This window comes from Falco punctatus (assembly GCF_963210335.1).
Source record: "Falco punctatus genome assembly, chromosome: 1".
Classification (NCBI taxonomy): domain Eukaryota; kingdom Metazoa; phylum Chordata; class Aves; order Falconiformes; family Falconidae; genus Falco; species Falco punctatus.
Window position 1 is genome coordinate 105,758,466 of NC_137580.1, and position 21,579 is coordinate 105,780,044.

Consider the following 21,579-nt stretch of genomic DNA (forward strand, 5'->3'; position numbering starts at 1 on the left):
ATAATTATTTTGTTCCAAGCCTGCTGAGTAATGACTGCTGAGACTTCTATTACATTACTATTCCTGTAAAGAAAGCAAGCTTTAATACATTGAATATCTGCGGAGAGGAGTGACAAGAACAGTGCTTGCGCCATCCTCTCTTCCTACATGTTCCACAGGGCAGGGAAAGAGCCAAGCACTTTATTCTCAACGTATCTTCAACAGTGCCACAACTATGCAACCTGGTTCAGAATGATGAACTAAAAAAATAAACGATGAAAAAAAAAATGTTTAAAGTTCACATAGAAGAGAGTTCAAATACAAGAAGCAGGAGGAAGAAAAAACACAGTGACAAACAGCACCTACGATCTTTAGGTACCTTCCTTAAGAGAAGCTTCTACATCGGGTTCTCTTGCTCAACCCAACACTCCCTGCAGATCCTCCGGAGGTGCTGGGCTTTGGCATTTCCTTCATCTAATCAAAATAAAATCTGCTCAGCTTAAGAATTCAACCCACATGGATTACAGAAATTCAAAGCGATAGTACAAGAAGCGCACAGAGCACGGAGGAAGAGTGAATTAATAGCTTCCTTCATTAAAGCTTACCTTCAAAGAAGTCAGCAACAGAACTCGTCACATCACCATTTTCTCGCAGACATTTATTTTTATATTCACAAGAGGATGAATGTAAAAGAAATTTATGTAGATGCTAAATCAAGGCTTTTGTTCCTAACTAGAAAGAAGTCACTCTGCATTTTAATTATCTTCTTTAGAGCAGGACTGATGTTTCAACCACTGCGCTCTTGTACTAACTCTTTTGAAAAGAGATTACGTAAGAGATTAAATGCAACACAAGGTAACACCACCTCCTGCAAAAACACCTCTTGGATCACTTCATCTTGATCTAATTTGATCATGGCTGGTTTCCCAGCTGCTGCACCGAACAAGTAGCCCAAGCCAAGACCCAAACAGCAGCAGAGCTGAGAGTAATCGGTTCGTCCGCTTTTAAGAGGCTATTTCAGCCCTACGAAAACAGATAACCGTTCAGAGACCTACGGCATCTACCTTTAAAAGACAAGCACATCAGGACAATTCCAGATGGTACACTGAAAAAATGAGGTCATTTTATTAATGATTAGACTCTGCGCTGGCAACAATCATTAAGCTAGTACAGACAGACTTCAATCAAAGCATGAGCTCTGAATCAGAAGTCATAAAGTGACATGATGCCTTAATAAATTAAGGAAGTTGTTAATTCCTCTCAGTCATCAACTCTTCACTTGAAGTTCTTCGCAAATTCCTCTCCTTTCTTAATAGAAGCCTTCAGCTCAGACATGGCCTCAGCAACCATCTTCTCTTCAAAGGGGGAGATCTTGCCAATACCTAGGTTCTTCTCAATTCCATTTTTCTGAGGGAAACAGGATTTAAGGATTAACCATTCATTGAACGACCTGGAGAGTAACTTAACACCTCTGATTAAGTATTATCCAGCTGAGATGGAGACCCTGCCTGGGACCTCTGTCATCTCTAGCCTGCTAACCCTGCGCTGTGCTTCCCAGCAAGGCTAAAGAGCCTCATTATTACCTGCAGCAACTTCTACAGCCTTCACAAACTTCTCATTCACTGTTCACAAGTGTGAAACCTGAAGCTAGCCCATTGGCTCCTTCAAGAGGAGACTGATATCAACTGCTTCTTCATGCCTCTCCCTATCTTCAAACCCACCATTTGGCAAGAGAATCTCTCCCCCGGCGTAAACCCTTGGCTTGCAATCTGAAACTGCTTCAGATTGCACTCCTAGGTTTTCAAGACCTCATGCCTACATCTAAACTGCTCCCCCTTCATACCCCCTCTCCTTCCATTCCCTCACCAACCAGCACCTCAGACAGCACACACCACCCTTCGCACCCTAGCAGCTACAACAGGGCTGCAGCATCCTTGTTTTTCACTCCAGCCGCAGGGGAAGGGTGACAAAAGGAACACTTCTTTCAAAGTTCAATAGAGGTCTTGAAAGCAATCTATTAATCCTAATCCATGCTGCAGTTCCCGATGTGCCTCAATTTCTGAGGGAATTACTTGCAGCAGATCAAGCCGAGGAGACAGGATTGCCGACTCTGGTTAATCATATGAAAGCCCTTCATAAACAGGCACTGACTTGAGGCAAGCATGATCTCTTAAGCCAAGTCTGAATCTCTGGTTACTCAGTGACCCACAGGCTAACAGCAGATAAAAGCAGCAGCATCCCTGTCAAGCATGAGGTATATGCTGAAGTACCATACCCAAAAACATTCAAGAAGTCTAAGAGGTACGCTCAGCTGTTACCTTCAGTGATTCCTAGCATCAGACCAAATTGAAATCACCGAGTACAAACCACAAAACTAAATCAGTAGCTGCTGTTTATAAGCCCCATCATTTAAAGTACATACTCCCAGTAGCAGAGGTGTAGAGAAGTACGGGCTCTCGGTCTCTTCCGATCGAACAAAGGCACATTCAATAACCCCTTCCTTTCCGTTCATCGCATCCACCAGAGAGAACACAAATCGAGCACCAGCATAGGCCATAGACAAGGTGGCAGATCCTGTAAAAGTTACATCGCTTTTAGAACAGATCACGTTGAAATTTGGTACATACTTTAGCATCGAAGGCTTCCATACTGATACGCTTACAGAGCTGCAGTGTCATTGACTTCAAGCTCACAGCCAGTCGGATAAAGCAGCAGCTTCTGGCCAGATACATGCTATTTGGTTGACCATTTATAGGAAGAAACAGCTTAATTTGACAGAAAAGGATTCTTTTTAAAGCCAGACATGGCATGGGATCAGTTAACGTTTAGTCTTACCTACATACTGAGCTGCTTCTGGTATCACAGTTCAAGCAGCTGCTGGCATGGCAAAGCAGCTAGATTTGTAATCAGCAGTTCGTAATTCTGCACTGCAGTTTAAGTAAGATTAAACTGAAGAGGACTGCACCCATTCAGCCAGCCAAACTGCAGTCAAGAACCAACCTGCTCCTGCTTTAGCTTTAACAACTTCAGTGCCAGCCTCCTGAATTCTCCCTGTAAGCTTCTCCAGTTGATCCTGAGGAAAGTCCACTTTTGGTGTGCACTAGATTAGAAAAAAGAAGTTACTATCAAATACCAGGACCTCTCCAGATTTAGCATAAAGCCACCCAGACGACGCTTTGTGAGCCATTACAGTTGTTACAGCTCTCAACTGGGAAAATCAGTTAACCCCAGCTCACAGACTGTGACACTGACCAGCTGCAAACATCCACCAAGGCTGCTGGCTATTGCGTGGACTGTAACAGGAGCATAGCTAGGCCTGGCTTGGCCAAGGACAAACTGCAGCTTGATAGCAAAACCAGGGCTTGCCATGGTTACACGCTACTGTGTAGTCTTCTGCACTAGACAGATGCCCTCCAAGCACATAACAGGCCTTAGGCATTTCAAAAAGCCACCTTATAAATATCTGGGTCACTGTGGCATTATGGAAGTGGAGAGTATTATGAAGGACCCAGTCTGCCAGCGGTATTTAGGAAGTTACGGAACCTTCAGCTACAGCTACGCACATACATTAAGCACAGCTATGTGTGTCCTGACCGACTGCTTAACAAAAGCACCTTCTCAGCATTCAGCTGCTCCAAAGTCCTTGCTCTTATTCCCTAAGACCTTCAGAGAAGGACACTTTACTCCCCACTTAAAGGAAAGCCTTCTCCCCCTCCTTTCTCGCAGATCGCTCCTCGGCCGTATCCTAGCCATCTCCCTCATGAGTCATAGAATCACTGAGGTTGGAAAAGACCTTTAAGATCATCAAGTCCAACCGTTAACCCAGGACTGCCAAGTCTATCACCAAACCATGTTGCTAAGCTCCGCTTCTACATGTTTTTTAAATGCCTCCAGGGACAGCGATTCCACCACGTCCCTAGGCAGCCTGTTCCAATGCTTGGCCACCCCTTCAGTGAAGAAATTTTTCCTAATATCCAACCTAAATTTCCCCTGGCACAACTTGAGGCCATTTCCTCTTGTCCCATCTCTTGTTATCTGGGAGAAGGGACCGACACCCACCTGTCTGCAACCTCCTTTCAAGTAGTTGTAGAGGGTGATATGGTCCCCCTGGGCCTCCTTTTCTCCAGGCTAAACATCCCCAGTTTCCCCAGCCGCTCCTCAAAGACTGGTGCTCCAGACCCTTCACCAGCTCTGTTGCCCATCTCTGGACACGCTCCAGCACCTCAATGTTTTTCTTGTAGTGAGGGGCCCAAAACCAAACACAGTATTCAAGGTGTGGCCTCACCAGTGCCGAGCACAGGGGGAAGCTGCAGCCTGCTTTAGAAGTGCATTTCATTCTGGCTTAGCCGCATGAAGGGAGCCTCTCCCTGACTACCAGCCATTACTGAAGCAGGCCGCCCCACACAGCTCGAGTTATGCCTCTTCACGTCAATGCTGCATGTTGAAGTGGTGTTTCTACTCCACCACAGCAAAAATCAAATCCAATCTCCTGTTGAAGCAAGGTATTCATATCATGAAATACCTGCCATAGAAAAAAAAAAAAAAAACACAAACAAACCCAAAAACACAGTGTCAAGACATCTGAAAACCCACACCACACTACACAGTTCTGATCCCAAACTCCTTTAGAGGAGAAAGGCTGGAACTATTTAAATCACCCAGAGGAGTTCAGATTTAGCTCATTGCCTTCCAGTACTCTGTACCTCATCTCAGGATGAAAGCAGCCACAAGAGCAGGGGAGACTGTCTCTGCTGTATCTTAGCACATTACACACCATCATAAAGGCATTCTACATCAACTCTAAGGCACTGTTGAGTGTTACTGCCACAGACAGCAGTAACTATGACTTACCTGAGAGATCAGAGGGATGATAGTCTTCCCAGCATGGCCACCAACAACCGGAACACTTACTCGAGCTGGATCTAAGCCCTAAGAGAAACATGAAACTTTCCAGCTTCTGAAGCACATGGACAAGAAAAACATTTAAAAACAACACGCTTCATTTCCTGCCCTGGGTATCTGGCCAAATCTATAACCCAGTGCTCCACAGAGCAGGAGTTTCAGAGACAGCTATACTCCAGGGACAAAGCCAGATCTAAACAGTTAAACGCCAGGTTACTCTGATAACTTTAGCCAGTCACAAGGTATTATTAATGCAAGTTCAGATAAATAACAGCACAAGGACAAAATCCACCAGGGCTATTACGAGCAGTGGCCTGTTACACTTCCTGATACAGTGCAGAACATCCTGTAATATGCAGCACAGACAGTATGCAAATACATACTACAATTCAACCCTCTGCTTGCACCAGCAGGGTTGAAAATGCCAACAGAACTAAGGCAAACATGTAGCTTGCTCACAGGGGACAGCTGTGAAAAGGAAAGGTCAGAGTCTCTTGAACCACATTTTGCAAGAAACCCTATCCCCAGGCTCCTCTAGAGAATGGAAACAGGGAATCGTTGCCTTCGCCTCTAGCTCCACAGAAACCTGAGCTCCTTTGGTGCTCTGCAGCGATTTTAAAAGCATTTTTGACAGATCTGATGACTGAAGCAGGCAGTATTCCTCCCCCAGCATCTGTTACTATGACCTACCTTTAGTTCAGCCACAAAAGTATTTGCTCTGACAATGTCCAGCGTTGTAACACCAAAGATTCTGTTTGGATTATACACACCATGCTTCTTGAAGACTTCTGAAGTTATTGGGATGGTTGAATTTACCTATAAGCAAGAACAGGCAAGCATTCACTAAAATCAGTATAATAATGAAGCCAATGCATGAACTGAACAGGCCAGTAAACAACACAAAGTATATTTATTTCCAGCTTCAAGTCAACTGCAGCCAATTACTTTAATTCCTAAATTGAAGAGCTATTTACAGTCAGGCTGGAATAAAACCCACACATTTTAAATAACCATTAAGATAATAAATTTGTTGATTCAAGTTACAAAGGTTCCTCCTCCCTTAGTGATTTCTATTCCAGCTAACACACCAGCATGTATTATAACCATAGTCACAGAGGTGTGTGATACTAAGCACTTACATCCAAGTTTTCTGACTTAAATATAGCCAAGAAAAATGGATTAGTAGAACCAGGCTTACAGTTCATTTCTGCAAATACACTGCAGATCTTAAAGATACTGGTCAAAACTAATAGGAACTGAGTTTACTCTGGTATTCTCAGCATTGATGTTGGTTTTTCCCCTCTACATTTTCAAGGTCTCCAGAAAATGCTTACCGGGTTAGAAATAATACAGATCATGGCTTCCGGACAGTGCTTTGCACAGGCCGTTGTCAAAGTAGCAACAATGCTAGCATTGGTGTTGAACAGGTCATCACGGGTCATACCTAAACCACATCAAGTAAAATATTTTAAGTTACCCAGAATATACTCGTTAATGGGCAAGCAACCCAACCAAAACCAATATTCTGCTCTGGACAGATACACATCAGCTTCTGGTTTCATGTATCAAGAGAAAACACTCCAGTTGCAGTACTAAATTAATTCCTTTCACTAACAAATTATTATTGCCCTTCTAGATAGATCAGCCCTTTCCAGGAGCAACCAGCCCAGCTATCAGCTGTCAGAACGTTTTTTACCTAGGCAGCCTGACCATAGGGACCCACACCAGTATACCAGTGGTGCTCGGAGCAGCATAATTGTTCCTAAGATGAATTCTCTTCCCCCTCTGAAATATTCTCCACAGCTACAGTCTGAACACCAACTGCTGTGTAAACTACTGCTAGTTGTGTATAGTGCCACCTCATTTCTGATGCAGCAACTACTTTAACCATGAAAAATTAAGAATTAGGAAGAGCTAAGTATTGAAGTCTAGAATTTTTTACATTGCTAACAGAATACTGAAAAGCACAGTAGAAATGGAGCATGTCATAGACATTCTAGGAAGGCTTAACAGCATTCATTCAAAGACACCCTGAGAAGTTATCATACAATTAATGCACAACAAATGGATTAATTCTATTCTGCTGAGAAATGAAACAAAGAACTATTTTGCTTTTTTTACTATAGCATTGCTCTGGGCAAGGAACACTAAGGGAGATTCAGGATCACCTGCATGAAAAGTCTTTGCACCTCACCCCTACACTGGGCCTCCAGAAATCAATTCTTCCCATTTTACAAGTGACAATCTAAGAGGCTGAATGAGTTGCCTGATACTACAACAAGCTCTAGGTCAGTGTCATTAACATCCCAAGCCAACAATACCATGAAGCACCAGATACAGCTCCATTTGAGTAATGGTACTGCACAGACACGTTTCAATGAAGCTGTGGGGCTTTTTAACAAAAAGAACACACCTGGTTTTCTAGGGACTCCTGCAGGAATAACTACAACATTACAGCCCTTGAGACATTCTGGCAACTGCTCAGGTCCCAGGAAGCCTGAAATAGAAGACATTCACATATTATGTTTTTGCCAGTTACATATTTGACACTTCAAAGTACAAAATTACACCCATAGGCACCAATTCCTTTTGTCATTTAGCTTTCGACTCAGACTTACGCAGAAAAGCAAAGAAATACCTTATGGATGGATCCTATTTTATATTTTATCCTTGTTTCAAAACCTACAGAACAAGAATGGTGAGAGTCTCACATTCACCTGTTTCAAAACCCAACAGTTTCTCCTGCTATGTGGATTGACTCTCCAAAAACCCTAGATTGGCACTACAGTCAGTACCCCCAAAGAACTGCAGATAGGCAAATCCAGGTAAAATGCAGCCTCTTGGTGATCTTCAGATAAAACAAAGTTCAGCAGATTTAAGTTTTGATTTGATCAAAACTTGACAGCTGTCCCTTTAAAAAAGAAGCACACAGAATTCAGGTAGACACCCAGACAGTGTTAAGTCTATTTGTAGTCAAACTTTCAAAGTCAATGCTCAGGCTTTTTTCCAAGACTGTTCTACTGAACACTTCCTGCCAGTTATGAGGAAACCCCCTTCAACAGTGCAACCACAGACCATACATCTCCATTCATACCAATCTAATCAGATCAATCTTAATTAGTCATACACCACTTGAGAAAAAGCTACTTAAACTGATACTAGGCTTCAGGATGATGTAAAGATTCCCTTTCACAAGCAATGAGCATCGCCAGGTGCCAGAGACACCCAAGAGTATCCCTTCAGAACACAATTTCCAGCAGCTCACAGTACCTTTAACATTTGCTCTTGTCTCAATGTGGCTGAGGTCAGCTGCAACACCTGGAGTGTGAGCGATATCATAAAGGCTGAGCCTGCTCACCAGTGGGCTGTTCTTCAGGAGAAGGGAGAGAGGCTGGCCAATGCCTCCCGAGGCCCCCAGCACTGCTACCTTGGCATTGTTCTGAGGGAAAAAAGGAAAAAGAAGAAAAGACACATTACAGGGATGCGCTGGTAGTTAGTGCAGCAGTGACCTTGGGAATTTCACCACACTTTCTTTACTTTTAGCTCTATTTCTCAATTTTTTTATCAAGCACTATGCAAACTTGATTGCCTAAGCCCACAGAAAGCGATCATCACAACAGCCTCCCAAAGATCCTTCAGGTTTATTACTGTGTTGTAAGTTAGAGGAAAATGTTATTTTGTGATCTGAAGCTCAAATAGAAATGTCTGCCTGACACTAATACCTGCTACACTGGGGACCTAGGTCTGAGCTAAAGCAAAATCCGGTTTGCATTTTTTATAGTTTTCATTGCCAGTATCAAAAAACATGCCTTCCCATTTGAAATCAATACATTTAATGGACTACAATAAACATAATAGCCATTGTACATATGTGAAGAAAATGCGTATGCCTGAAATAAATTCAAAATAGTGCCTGCAGCTGACTCCAGACTGAGGCCTGAGAACATTAAGTGACTGTAATTTCCAGCTTTGATCAAAAGGGGCTGAGAAGCAAGCAAAATCAACTCTGTTGCCCTGGTGAACCAATTTAACACGCTCAGTGGAATTAAGCTATTTCTCTTGAAAATGCCTGTGCTCCTGTTTTTTAGGCAAGTGTCACTAGGTGAGAGGAAAGCTAATTTCAGAGTCCAGAACAATCTTAAAATGCAATGTTTTGCCAAAGTGATGGAGAACCAGAGACTACTGCAGAGATGTAATGAGGCAATACAATTACTGCTGATGAGGGCATTCTCTATCACACTGTCTTACCAGATAAAGCCATAATAGCCCCAAGTCCCCACATGAACAGCTTAATTATTATGCTATGACAACAAATAATCTACCCAGGAGCTAGATCAGCCTAACCTCAGCTCAGTTTTCTTGCTATTGCAAGAAACGTAATTTAGCATAAAATTCTCCAAGGGGACACGAAGTCTACCATTCAAATCACTGCTATGCCCTGTATTTATGACTGAGTCTGATACCATGAGGTCAAAACCTCACTGCTAATAAATACAATTCCTATCAAAATAATTACAGAAGCCTGTCTTGTAGAGCATACCTTTGTAGATATAATAACTGTTCTCTCATATGCCACTGGGAGCTGTTTAGGTTAGAAGAGAGGCTGGTCTCTACATACCACACAGCAGCAGTCCTCTCCTGGTATCAAGAATCACGCGCAATGGATTTCAGCATATTAAGGATTAGCATTAAACCCCCAGGTGCCAGATTTAATTCTTAATGTATTTTGAAAGCAGGGATACATTTTTGTCAGAGGAAAGGAGCAACAAATTTGCGCATCACCTGTTACATACCACCAGAAAGCCAGATTTGTCTAGGACCAACAAACCTGGCCAGCCAGGTCAGGCCTGGTCTGGAGGAAGGCAGGAGGAAGGTTGAAGGCCGCACCGGCCACCACGGCGCCTGGGCCCCCCCTCACAGCTCCCCTCCCCCCCCCTCACAGCTGGGCCCCCCCCTCACAGCTCCCCGCCGCACGCCGCAGGGTCGAGGCCGCCCCCTCACAGCGGAGGGCCTGGGCTCGACCCCGGCCCCGAGGGGGTGCGGGCCCTGCGCCGGCGGGGTGTACCTGGGCGGTGGTGGCGAGGCCCCGGCGGAGGGCCGCGGCGGGACGGGCGAGGCGGGACAGCATGGCGCGGTAGCTCCGGTGACTCCAACGACCTCCACGGCGGGGCGCTTGCGCGGGACCGCCCGCCGCTCTCGCGAGACTTCCTGCGGCGGGTGGGGGGAGGGAAGCCTCGCGAGATCTGGGGAGAACGTCACCCGCAGCGGCGTCGCTCCCTAGCAACCGGGCGGGCCGCGCGCTGCCGTCGCCAAGGTGACGGGGCGAGGCGGCTGAAACGACAGTCGGCGACAGTCGCCCGGTCGCGTGTTGGTGCGAGATGGCAGGAATCGCTCTCTGCGAGCCCCACTGCCTCTACAACATCCTCAACCAGAAGCGGCGGGTGTCCCGGCTGGCGGAGGCCAACTACCTGTGCCTGCTGGGTGAGCCCGCAGCGGGAGGCCTGCTGCCGGGCCTGGGCTTGCCTGCTGCCTGCTGCCTGCTGCCGGGCCCGGGCCTGCCTGCTGCTGGGCCCGGGCCTGCGTGCTGCTAGGCCCTGCCTGCTACCTGCCTCTGGCCCTCCCTGCTGCTAGGCCCTGCCTGCTTGCCTGGCTCTGGCCCTCCCTGCTGCTAGGCCCTGCTTTCTTGCCTGGCCCTGGCTGTGCCTGCTGCCTGGCCCTGGCCCTGCCTGCTGCCTGGCCCTGCCTGCTACCAGGCCCAGCCTACTACCTGGCTCTGGCCTTGCCTGCTGCCTGGCCCTGCCTGCAGCTAGGCACCATGCTCTGGCCTGGGCAGGCTTCCTGAGGAAATAGGGTTTGTGGTCTCTGGTGAATGGGGAAGAGCACACATTGCTTCTTGTAATTACTGGGGCCTTGCCGCTGGGGCATTTTTCCCATCCTATTCCAGGTGCCATGACCCAGGACTGTCATCATGTCCACCTCTTCCTGCTCTGATCCATCCCAGGGATACACACTCTACCCTGCTGCTCCCAAAGGATTTATAGGTGGACAAGATTTCTTGATGATCGCACAAAGATTGCTGATAAGCATTTGCATCTTGCATAGTGCAAATACCCCCCAACAGGGTGCCTGATACTGCAATATTATTAAATGCTTTGGCGAGGGAGTCAGCCAGTTTGGGAGTGGGATTGGGGTCTCTCTGGTGCTCCTTTCTTTGTCTCTGGGGCAGCACAGAGGCAGAGGTGCTGGATGCTGGGAGGTCAGAGAAGGCGCAGTGCATGGGGGCCAGGATACACCACAGGGCAGAGCAGAACAGAGCATGGGACTGGCGCTGTGAACACTGCAGTACCACACTTGGTAGTGCTGTACGCAGGACTGAAGCTGCTGGCATCACTTGGTGTTACACACAGACTCATATCAGTAGTGGCATTCATTATATCTGCATCAGAAAGTCTCATCTGAAAAACCAGAATCTCTTTGTCTGGTTGATGTCAGTGCCTTTAAATAAGCCAGTTGCTCTGTCTTGGTTGTTTTTTTCAGATGCCCGTACTCAGCATGAATACAACGAGAGCCATATTATTACAGCACGCAGGATTGAACAGGTGAGGGGATTACTGTTTGTGTAAACTATCTCGGGATTTAGCGATTAGCAGGAAGCCAAAATTGGTCTATAACCCGCGGGAACTGTCTCAGCCTCTCCCTTGTCTGTGTCAGCCACATTCCATTTCTGCCACTGGGGGGATGTAAAAGCAAAGGTGGCTTCAGTAGCCCAAAGGATTGGCAAATAGGAGCTGTGTATCAGGAAAAATATTGCACAAGAACTAACATATTGTAGCCTTGTCTCACAAAGGACAGTGCTGGCGTTTTTACCGCCGCAGCTGATGAAGCAATCCGGCGTAGTTTGCATCATTTCTGAATTCTAACTGCGTCTTTCAGTGTCAAGTGCAGACGTAGCCCCAAACCCATCCCATAGCTGTGCAATAGTGACTTGCAAGATGCTGGTGGTAGTGTTGATGCCACATGAAAAGCGTGGAGCTGTGCTTTTGATAGAATTCCTCTGTGATTTCTGATAGAGTCCCACGGGGGAGTATCTGGTACCGGATTCAGAGGAGCTGCGGTGTGTCAGATATTGCGTGGTGTATGACTGTGAGACCAGCTCTTTGGATTGCTGTGACTGTGAGGAAGAGGAGAAAGAAAAAGGTATATATGACCCATGGCAGTCAAGACCTCACTGCCAGATATTCATTCTTCCCCTTCCTCATTTAATTTTATGAGCTTATTGGGAGAGATGCAAATTTACCCAGTTGTATTTGAAAAATGAACATCTGTGCTACGCCTCTGGTTTTTCACTGTCTTGGCATATGTTCTTAGGCTTCAAAAATCTACATATTATTTCAAAGTTTCCTGGCAGACTTGGTTTCCTATCTGTGAACTGATCCCTTTGAAGCTCCTTGTCTTCTGTGAGGAATGGGTTCTTTTTTTTCCCGCATTTCACTGAGATTTGGCTTGTCCAACAATTGCTTTGTAGGGAGCAGTCCTTCTTTGGAGACTGAAAACACTGAGTCAAGTTCCGTATGTTCCCAGAGTGAGTACTTCCTTCTTTGAGGGTTATAAAAGGCTTTCACAATATCATATTTAAAAAGACTTAGCTTTAATGGGGGTGGTGATTTGATGGAGTTCACCAAGAAATGTGAAGAGCTGGAAACTTTTCCATGTAATTGTTCAGCGTACCTTGAACCATGGAAATTTTTAGCTTTCACGCATCCTTTGGCAAGGAGTTCTGCTGTGTGCAGAACCACTTCAGTGTATTTGCTCAGCTTGTATTACCTTTATAAAGGCTACTATAGTTTTAGGAAAGATTTACATAATTTTATTTAAAAAATATCTGGGAATATAAGGGGAATGAATAAAGCAAGCACGTTTGTAAATGCTCCGTGATGAGACAGTAGCAAGGGAAGGTATGAAGAATCAGAAGTGAGTTTCTATTGTGCTGATCTGTTTCTAAAACAGACAGAGCTAGAGGCGAGCAGGCTGGATCCCTTGGGAGAAGGAGGGGGAGCAGCCATCTCAGGTAATTTACTTCACTGAGGGGAGTGTTTAAAACACTTGTGAAAATTTATTCAAGATACCTCCTTCTTTCCCCCTTTGCCTAAAGCAGACTAAAAAAAGCCTCCATAAAATTAAGGTTATTAGATTTAAATTAATAATACTTCTCTATTATGGGAACTTGTTACAAGCATTTCCCAAAGAATAATTGGGGGAGGGGGGGGAACTTTATCTAGACCTACAAAAGAAACCAAGAGAGAAATAAAAGATCAGGACAAGAGGTGAAAAGCAGCATGCCCTGTTACTGACCTGCAGCAAGAGTTAAAAGAGTAAATAGCTTTTAACAAGGCTTTCTACAGACCATTAGATGAAATGAAAAGGAATTTGCTGTCTGTGTCAGTGGGACAAATGTAATCCCCGGTGCTGATGCAGGCACTCTAAACCTGCCCTGGCAAATCGCTTTTTCATCTCAGATGCTGAGGAAGGAAGTGCCATCCAGCATGCCAGAGCCTTAGAGCAGTTCACCCGCCATCCTGTGCTCATCCTGAGGGGAGGATACAAGCGTTTTTCAGCTTGCTATCATTTTCTGAGTACTCAGAAGATATTGTGGATGCCTCAGGTGAGATGAGACTACTTTGCAAGTAGAAGACATTAGCATTCATGTTCAACTGATGATGATGGCTAATGAATTCAAGTTAAATGGTGTTGTAAAGCTGATACCATAGTAATTTCAAACAAAGGAATTAAATGTAATTTGAGTTACGGTGCATGCCCTGAGCCTCACCACTAATTCTTTTACAGCCACACTCGGCCTTTTTTTCCTCTTCTATTGCATGAAAGAAAGCTCATGAAAACAACTTGGGAAGGTTTCACCAATAACCCTGAAACTGGCCTACTGGAGAGTAGAGATAACTAAACAAACAATAGCAAATGACAAAAAGAAGCAGGTTCCTCTCTCACACGTGGTTATCTGGGACGGTACACAGTAAATGTTTTCAGACAGAAGTACAATTCCTATCAAGCGCTGTGTTCCGTGTCTATAAAGCTTTTCATCCGGAAGGGTCACAAAGCAAGTGCTGGCGCGTTTTTTCCACAGACCCATAAAAACCTAGAGCACTGGTATCCTAATTGTTTGGTTTCACATGCAAACGTTGATCTATTTAGCTCATGAGAAATAATTACCTTTTTTGACATCTAGGACCTGAGGCAGGGCAGACTTAGAGGGTGCTGGACAGCAGAGAGCATGTCATGGCAACCTGTCTTTTGTTTCCATTGTTCCTATTCACTTCTGGTTCACATGAAATAGCCCACGACAAGGTGCTAACCTGTGGGCTGCTACAGCACAGGAGAAACAATCAGATCACTTTGTGCTTCTTCATGAAGGGTGGCAAACTGCTGAACTTCCCCATCAAATTCAGTTGGACACAGAGTAGCTCCTTGCCTCTAAGTTTAAGCTGTTGTTCTCTGTTGCTTTAAATTGTTAGGCTGTTGCTTTGTTCTGCTGTAATGTTAGCCAAGTCTCGGCCAGGAATGTAGAGGCACTGTCGGTTACCTGTATATTTTTATTTTCAGCCTTCACGCTGCAGACACCGGAAGCAGCTGTGGATTTATGTTGTGCCACTTACATGGCACCTGCAGCCCAGCAAGTGACAGATGATTTCATTTAGCCTTGCAAACAGTAACCGAAGAAAACATCAAATGAATCAGTTATGCTGCAGTCCCTCCAGACAATGAAAATAATACATGCCGCCTCCTGTTTAGTTAGGATTTGTTTCAAGTAATGCTACAATGATGGCAATGCTGTTAATTATTCTCAGTAAATCTAGCGAACTTCAATATACAGAAAGTCCAGGTGATTGAATGAATCATTACGCTAGAATGTGTCATGAGCTGTTGACTAAGTGTGTGTTCAATTCTTCACATGACTTTTGTTTAAGAACTTGCCAAGTTAACAGGAGTAAACATACACTCTAAACTGAGCCTATGGTTTCTCTCCAGCAGGAACTAGACAATTTCCAGCCATACCCTGTAGAAATACTGCCTGAAAAGTTATATATGGGCAATTTCAAGCAGGCCTGTGACCAACAAATTCAGAGAAATCTGAAGATCAAAGCACAAGTCAACATCTCTGAACAGCCTGCGACACTGTAAGTTAAATAGTTCAAGGTTTACCCTCGCTGGTGTTTGTGTCTTTGAAAAAAGTGAGCTGGCACAGCACCAGAGCCCATGTGCAGAGTGCCTGTGAACTTCCAAGGAAACCTCTGTGTTTCACTGCGGATTCGGGTGCTATTTCATGCTCATTTTTCCGATCTCTACTCCAGAGTTAGCACAGCAGCCATGCGGTCCTGCAGCCCTTGACCATGCCATGGGTGGATTGGGTGAGGGGAGGATTGAGATGCTTTTGGAATTTTGAGTTGATTGCATACCACCATCCTTTGGGAAGAGCCAAAATCTCTGAATAGCTTTCAGAGCAAAATCTTACAAACCATCAATGTAAAAGCTAAATCATGGATGGTTCACATTGTTGGTCTTCCTTCCTTACCTACAGCCGTGACCATTCAGCTCAATCTGGAAATGCCATTGCACACAGTGAGAAATCCAGTGGCATTTCTCAAGGTAGTGACCAAAACAAAGTAACAAATGCAGTTAGCTACCCCAGGATGTGTATCAGCTGACATTTCTCATGCCTTTGGCTCCAGAGGAAAACATCAAAGGTCTCTGCACCGTGGGTGATCTTCCAATGCCCTCTAAATGACATGCTTTCACATTTTGGAAATTCCTCACCAGTGTTTTGCTCCATTAGTTCTCTGACTGTGGAAGGAGGAGGGTGCCGTCGTAGAAAACCACATGAAGTGAACTGGGGGGCTATGTCCACAAAACTGTTGACATGCATGCCGTGAAGGCACCTTTGCTTTCAGTTCATCCGTCTTCATCTAGTTCTCAGATAAAGGAAGCTGTAGGTTAAGACAAGACCATCACTGCTGATACCATGTGGAATGGAAAAATCAGTAATGAAACTGGTTCTGCATTACAAGCATCTCGGTGTCTTACCATAACAAATCCCTTATCATAATGTTAATGACGATGATGATGATGATGAAAAACTCACACATGCAACAGCAAACAAAGTTATCAGCTTGCCTCCAACAAACACATGCTTCTCTGGTCCATGTCACAGTGTGCTCTTTTTCCAGGTTTGCAGAAGGCGGCAAATACCTCCATATACCTGTTCCAGATTCGCTCGAAGCAGATCTTTTTTCTTCCTTTGCAACCATTTGTCATTTCATAGGTGAGTTGTTCCTGATCTGGAATTCCTGAGACCTTGCTCACTCTAGAATATTAGATGGGAGTGACTGCAACTCACGTGAACAGGAAGCTTAGACAGGAGGGTCGTATCTTTCAAAATCAGTATACTCCCAAGAAAGCCCACACCCTAATGGATACCACAGCTGTCTTACTAGCCAGCCTGTTGGACAGAGAGGAGATTTTACAGGGCATCTGACTCTGATGTTCCTACTTACCGTAAGGAATATCTCACTCTGATAATAGTGAGCTTTCTACACGATCTGAAAAGGCTTTGCTGCAGGATGTCTGCTAGGGCCTCATAGGATTCCCTCCTATTCCTTTGTTCTTAAATACAACCCTTTGACTCTTACCAGCCCAAATCTTCCACCACCAGAGCTTTATTTGAACAAGAGTGTGACATATTAGAGAACTCACCACAAGATGCTGCTAATCTTTGTGATTTGCAGTGCAGACCCACCGTAGGGCCTAGGAAGACTTTCAGGTTGGACAGCATAAACCTGCCTTCAGCTGATTACATCAGAGAGGGCAAGAAAAAACATAGTCTTCAGCTCCATGCCTGCAGCAGCATGGCAGACATAGCTCCCGCAGCTCCATCCTGTGATGGTGTCCAACTGTGTCGTTATCTTTTATTACACTTAGGAACTAACACCTGCCACAGACTAAGGCCCTGCTAAGTGTTGTACAAATGCAGAAGCAAAAGACCACCCTGTCCCCACAGACCTTATACTCCAAGTACAATATAAGAAATGACAACTGGACACAAAGAAAGAAAGAAAGAAGGAAACAATATTTGAGGAGATAATTTTGTAGTCCTGAACTGAATTTCATGATCTGCATGCATTGAAACTCAAATACTGAACTCCACTTACTGGCCTTTCATTTTGCCCCAGGTTTTTTTCCCAGTAGTATTTCAGAAGAAAGTTTCTTTCTCACCTCAGTTTGTGGAATTTTCCAAAATGAACTGTAAAAGTTTATTGGCTGTAGCAGTTGTGGAAGTGCATACTGTTTACTTGACAGTCTAGAGTAGATTACTTAAACTGGAATGGTTATGGGCGAACACTAGACTAAAGCTCTCCACGTACTCTGAGAGGAGTGTGGATATCCTCATGACAGGTATGTATTTGAGTGAGGTTATTTCTGTTCAGGTCTTAGAACAGAACTAGTATCTCATGATAGAAATAAGTTAGAAAACGCTGTTTTAGTGCTTAAAAAAAAATCAAAACCCAACAAACCCCACAGCCTCTCAACAACAGTAAAAGAAGGAGCTTTGCCCTATGAATTTGAGCGTTCGGTTGCTGATATTCTAAAAACATGTCATGCTGTCTGCTCTGGAGAGGGAGGGAAAGAATTCAAAAGGTTATTAATCAAATATGGAACCTTCTAGGCATAGATAACAGGCTTAATGTGGTTAGGAGCAACTGACAGCATCTTTGGGCTTAGCTTTTGTAGGGAACGAGTTTGCTTATCTTGGCAATTGTCACTGCAAAGTATCCATCATAAAACCATCATAAAATCAGCGCCCTAGCTGGCATGTACATGCTTTCTGCTGTTGATCCCCCCAGAGAGGTAAGGAATTTGAAGTCTTAAGTTCCCTCCAGTCTGAGAGCTGATTCCTCCAGCTTGAGTGGAGAACACGTAGACCTGAGTTCATCAGAAATTTCAATACCTTTAAACCTTTCTGGAGAGTTTGAGTAGATGATGTGATGCTGATTACAGCTGATTGGTCATGGTAGACCAGTTATCTGATGTAAAGGTGACACTGATCTGTAATAAAACATTGATTGCTCATTGTCATTTGGTTCTGGTCTTCATAGTCATGTTTTAACTCTGGATTTTTAAGAAAGGCAAATGCTTACAGAAATGGGAGCTGGCAGTGCCCATCTGCTGCTGTCAGGGTTCACGAGGGTTTCTGTCGCTCAGGCTGCTAGCTTGTCAGCTATCACTGAATTAGTGCTTGACTGTACAACTGGAAGCTTGATTTCCCAGACCACTAATTTGTGATTGGCATTTCTTTACTCAGATGCTCAGCTGGATCATGGAGCAGTGCTGGTGTTCTCCAGCCTGGGGATAAGCCGGAGCAGCACAGTAACCATGGCCTATCTTATGAATTCCTGCCAGTTTTCCCTGAAGGTATGTCACTGTCATATTTCCCAAAGATACTGGCTGGGTCTGCAGTTTATTTCTGTTCCTGAAACATCATTACTATAGTAATGAAAAAGACATCTGGGCTTTCATACAGACTATCCACTTGATAATGTAACAGGTTATATTATATGAGATTGCACCTTCTTTATACTGTTAAAGGAGGTGGCTTAGGTGAGATTTTGGATCAGTGAGTCCTTACTCTGGCATTCATGCCATTCTTGCATTTCCCTCCTTAACTACAGGGCTATAAAAATAAAGCTGTGGTTACAGGACTTAGTATTTCTGTTCTGCTGGATGTGAGAGAGTATTTGGAAGCTACTGAAGTAAATCCCATCCCTTAATACCATGGGGTTACAGGGAAATTTGGAACCCAGTGCTTGCAGGGCTCTGATTCACCACTGACTTCATCAGCAACACCGACTTCTTCCAAAATCCTATTTTATTTCCCCAGAAGCAATCCCCTCCCACAGGTACTACTGTAGAGATATCTGGAAAGGGATAATACTAGCCCAGGAGGGATGTACAGGTTAGATGGCCATACATGCTGTTCCATAGCTCTGAATAATGTATGAAAAATAATGAATGACAGCTGAGAATGACCTGGCTGAGCAGTAGCCCGGTGGCCTCTCCCCTGGTGCCAGGCCCCTTTTTCCTTTGCATACAACACACGGGCATCATGCTGCTGTAGGCAGTGTCTCATGGTGCCTGCTTAACACAGAGCAGGCTAGTTCCCATGGGGACTGAAAGGATCCTCCTTAAAAATCTTGTCCTTGTTGGGAAAGTGTGTCTTCGTTTGAGAGCTTAAAAGGATTGATCCAAGCTTCACTGAAGCTGGGCTTGTATCTAATCATTTAATTGATTTTGTGCAAACATTTGCAACATAAGAGGAAATCTCTTACTGTCGCTGTGTGCCAATGGGTAATTTCAGGTTGAGTGTGCCAACAGGGCTGCAGATACTATTTTGTCTCTTCTACTAATGCTGGGTGTGATTGCTCCTGCGCACTGATAATCATTCACTTGCACACTACATTACTGGAGGTGCTTGCAGTGGCAGTGCAAAAGTCAAAGGCTGATCCTTGCAGTTTCTCTCAGTGGGTCTCAACAGTTTGGTCTCAGCATTTTATGAAGTGCCCCAAAAAAAACCCAGGAGAAAAGGTTGACACAGCAGTGGTGTGCTGCGGCTGGCCTGGGTGGTGCTTGCCCACTGTTGGCTGGGCAAAGCTTTCCCAGAGGATTACCCTGGCAGACAAGTTTGTTTCTTGCAGACCAAAGCAATGCAACAGATTCCCATGTGATCCTTCAGCCAATCTAGGCAAAGATTTTTGAAAGCTTCCAAAGACGCGGATATTGCAAAAGAAAGGCAGATTTGGGATGGGAGCCCCCCTATCCTATTAGTAATCAATATGTGAGTAGATTTGTGGAGTTCAGGGAAACTACAGACACTCACACTGTGGGCCCAGAGGAATAAATATTGGAAGATCAGCCTCAGAGCATGCAGAATCACTGAGATTAGAAAAACAAACCCATGGAGCACTATCTTCTAACCTTTGGTCTCATTATGCTTAAGCAATCCTCCAAGTGTGGGGCGCAGTCTATTTTAAAAGGAGGAAGATGAGCACGACTGGATAAACCTAAGGATGCAGCTGGAGTAAAGCACTGTAATGCTAGCAGAGCTGCCCTGTGCGTAGCAGAGTTCCTAGCTGATTCCTTGGAACTACAAAATAATTAAGGTGGCCGTCGTTAATGCAGTGGGATAACTGGAGTGTCATAGCTGCTCTGCCATATCAGGTCACACCAATCCAGAGACACAATAACCTTTGTTGCGTACCTGTGAATAGCTGATCTTCACTGCTTTGCTTATCATCCATAGGAGAAATAGCATTTTAGGGTAGAAAATCCGGGACTGCATTGCTCCGTCAGTGTAAAATAACGCAAGATACCTGCCAGGTAGTGAAAGCAGCCTGAGCTGGCCTTGTATCCCTCAGAGCAGAGTGTGAAGGCGACAGTCTTCTCTGAGATTCACATCTGGATCCAGTCGGTCTCAGCTTTGGTAGCCAAGGTCTTATCTCCGGGTTCTTGCTGTCCAACACAGGGAGTAAATACAAAGCTGTGTCATCTACAAGTGTAGCTGCTTTGTGTAAATACCTGAGATTCAGTTCAAGTTCCTAACATTTATTTGCTTTCTTGCTGTTTACAGAGAGCTTGGGACTACGTTCTGCAATGCAAAACGAACATGAGACCACACCGGGGCTTTGTGAAACAGCTCTCAGACTGGGAGACCCAAATCTATGGGACCACCATCACAGACATCTCTGAACCAAATTACTGACAGGTAGCAAAGAGAACACCCAGCAGGGAGAGGGGCTTCCCTGTCCATACCACTGTGACGGTAGAAAGTTACTTGAACGCTGTTTGAAAAAAAGAACTTAGCGTAATGGACAGGTTTTCCTCTTTAGCTCCATGTTATTTCAGGTTAAGTTTTGGAGTCATTTGGGGAACTCATCTGTGCTGTAGAAGGTGGAAGTTTGGGGAAAGCAAGTCCTGCAGGATGTGACCCATTACACACTGCTTGTCTCTTTTGTAAGCAGAGGGGATCGTAACCACATTATTGAGCTTTTTACCCCAGGTACGGGGCAGTCATTAGGATTATCTCTGAAAAGGTTCGTTGGTCCATAGCCTGGGACAGTCAATTCAGAGTTTGACTGTGCCCGCTTCCAGCACAGCGAGGTGATGACAGTTTCCCCATTGCAAATGTCCCTCCACCCTGCATGTGCCTTTCTCAGTGACCTTCAGGCACGGCCACGGATCTAGCAAGACCTCGCCTGGCACTCACCACCTTCTGATACAACAAGTGGACCTCTTGGCGTGGCTGGGCATTTTGAAGCATCAGTCCGTTACGTGACAGCTCAACTCAGTGCTGTCTGCTCTCTTACCACGCTGTGAACTCTTCGCATTGACGTCAGAAAATGAAATGTTACAGAAAATGCTCCCGGGCTTTCCTTGCCCTCTGTGCTAGGGATTGACTGGGGGGGTGTTCATTTTCCATCGTCCCCTATGGGTCAGGGACGGGGCCAGCCAGCCCCCCACGTGCTGCTGGTGGCTTCCCACCGTGAACCGCCTGTGCTGGCGGTGGGCCGGCCCCTCCAGCTCCCAATTCCCGGGAAAAATCTGCCAGTTCTTCATTTATTTACCTATTCCTCCTTA

The 21,579-nt window shown here is 45.0% G+C and overlaps 2 protein-coding genes across 4 annotated transcripts; one reads left to right on the forward strand and one right to left on the reverse strand.

Annotated features, from left to right (window-relative positions):
• Positions 1 to 1,080: 1,080 nt before the first annotated feature.
• On the reverse strand, positions 1,081 to 10,105 carry MDH2 (malate dehydrogenase 2). The gene is made up of 9 exons (XM_080368150.1): positions 9,947 to 10,105; positions 8,152 to 8,320; positions 7,295 to 7,378; positions 6,216 to 6,325; positions 5,572 to 5,697; positions 4,831 to 4,908; positions 2,980 to 3,079; positions 2,402 to 2,553; positions 1,081 to 1,386 (listed from the first exon to the last, which is right to left on the reverse strand). The coding sequence occupies exons 1-9, from the start codon at positions 10,007 to 10,009 to the stop codon at positions 1,255 to 1,257; spliced, it is 1,014 nt and encodes a 337-aa protein (XP_080224276.1). The 5' UTR covers positions 10,010 to 10,105; the 3' UTR covers positions 1,081 to 1,254.
• An 18-nt stretch (positions 10,106 to 10,123) lies between these two features.
• Positions 10,124 to 21,534, forward strand: STYXL1 (serine/threonine/tyrosine interacting like 1). Of its 3 annotated transcripts, XM_080368086.1 has the most exons (9): positions 10,124 to 10,362; positions 11,419 to 11,480; positions 11,952 to 12,078; positions 12,407 to 12,463; positions 13,398 to 13,543; positions 14,923 to 15,071; positions 16,119 to 16,213; positions 18,251 to 18,360; positions 20,573 to 21,534. In XM_080368086.1, the coding sequence occupies exons 1-9, from the start codon at positions 10,260 to 10,262 to the stop codon at positions 20,702 to 20,704; spliced, it is 981 nt and encodes a 326-aa protein (XP_080224212.1). In that variant the 5' UTR covers positions 10,124 to 10,259; the 3' UTR covers positions 20,705 to 21,534. The 3 variants fall into 3 exon arrangements, with proteins under 3 accessions (XP_080224212.1, XP_080224210.1, XP_080224211.1); XM_080368084.1 differs by lacking the exon at positions 10,124 to 10,362 and having other exon boundaries at positions 10,435 to 11,480; XM_080368085.1 differs by lacking the exon at positions 10,124 to 10,362 and having other exon boundaries at positions 10,435 to 11,480; positions 14,926 to 15,071.
• Positions 21,535 to 21,579: the final 45 nt, after the last annotated feature.

What these genes read in the sequence shown, in the direction of transcription:
- STYXL1 (XM_080368084.1), top strand. Translation starts at nt 11,157, where the DNA reads ATGGGGGCCAGGATACACCACAGGGCAGAGCAGAACAGAGCATGGGAC. An exon ending in AACCATTTGTCATTTCATAG is followed by an intron (nt 16,214 to 18,250) that starts GTGAGTTGTTCC and finishes TTCTTTACTCAG; the next exon opens with ATGCTCAGCTGGATCATGGA. An exon ending in CCTGCCAGTTTTCCCTGAAG is followed by an intron (nt 18,361 to 20,572) that starts GTATGTCACTGT and finishes TGCTGTTTACAG; the next exon opens with AGAGCTTGGGACTACGTTCT.
- MDH2 (XM_080368150.1), bottom strand. Translation starts at nt 10,009, where the DNA reads ATGCTGTCCCGCCTCGCCCGTCCCGCCGCGGCCCTCCGCCGGGGCCTC. An exon ending in GACAAGAGCAAATGTTAAAG is followed by an intron (nt 7,379 to 8,151) that starts GTACTGTGAGCT and finishes CTTCTATTTCAG; the next exon opens with GCTTCCTGGGACCTGAGCAG. An exon ending in CTACACCTCTGCTACTGGGA is followed by an intron (nt 1,387 to 2,401) that starts GTATGTACTTTA and finishes TGTTTCCCTCAG; the next exon opens with AAAAATGGAATTGAGAAGAA.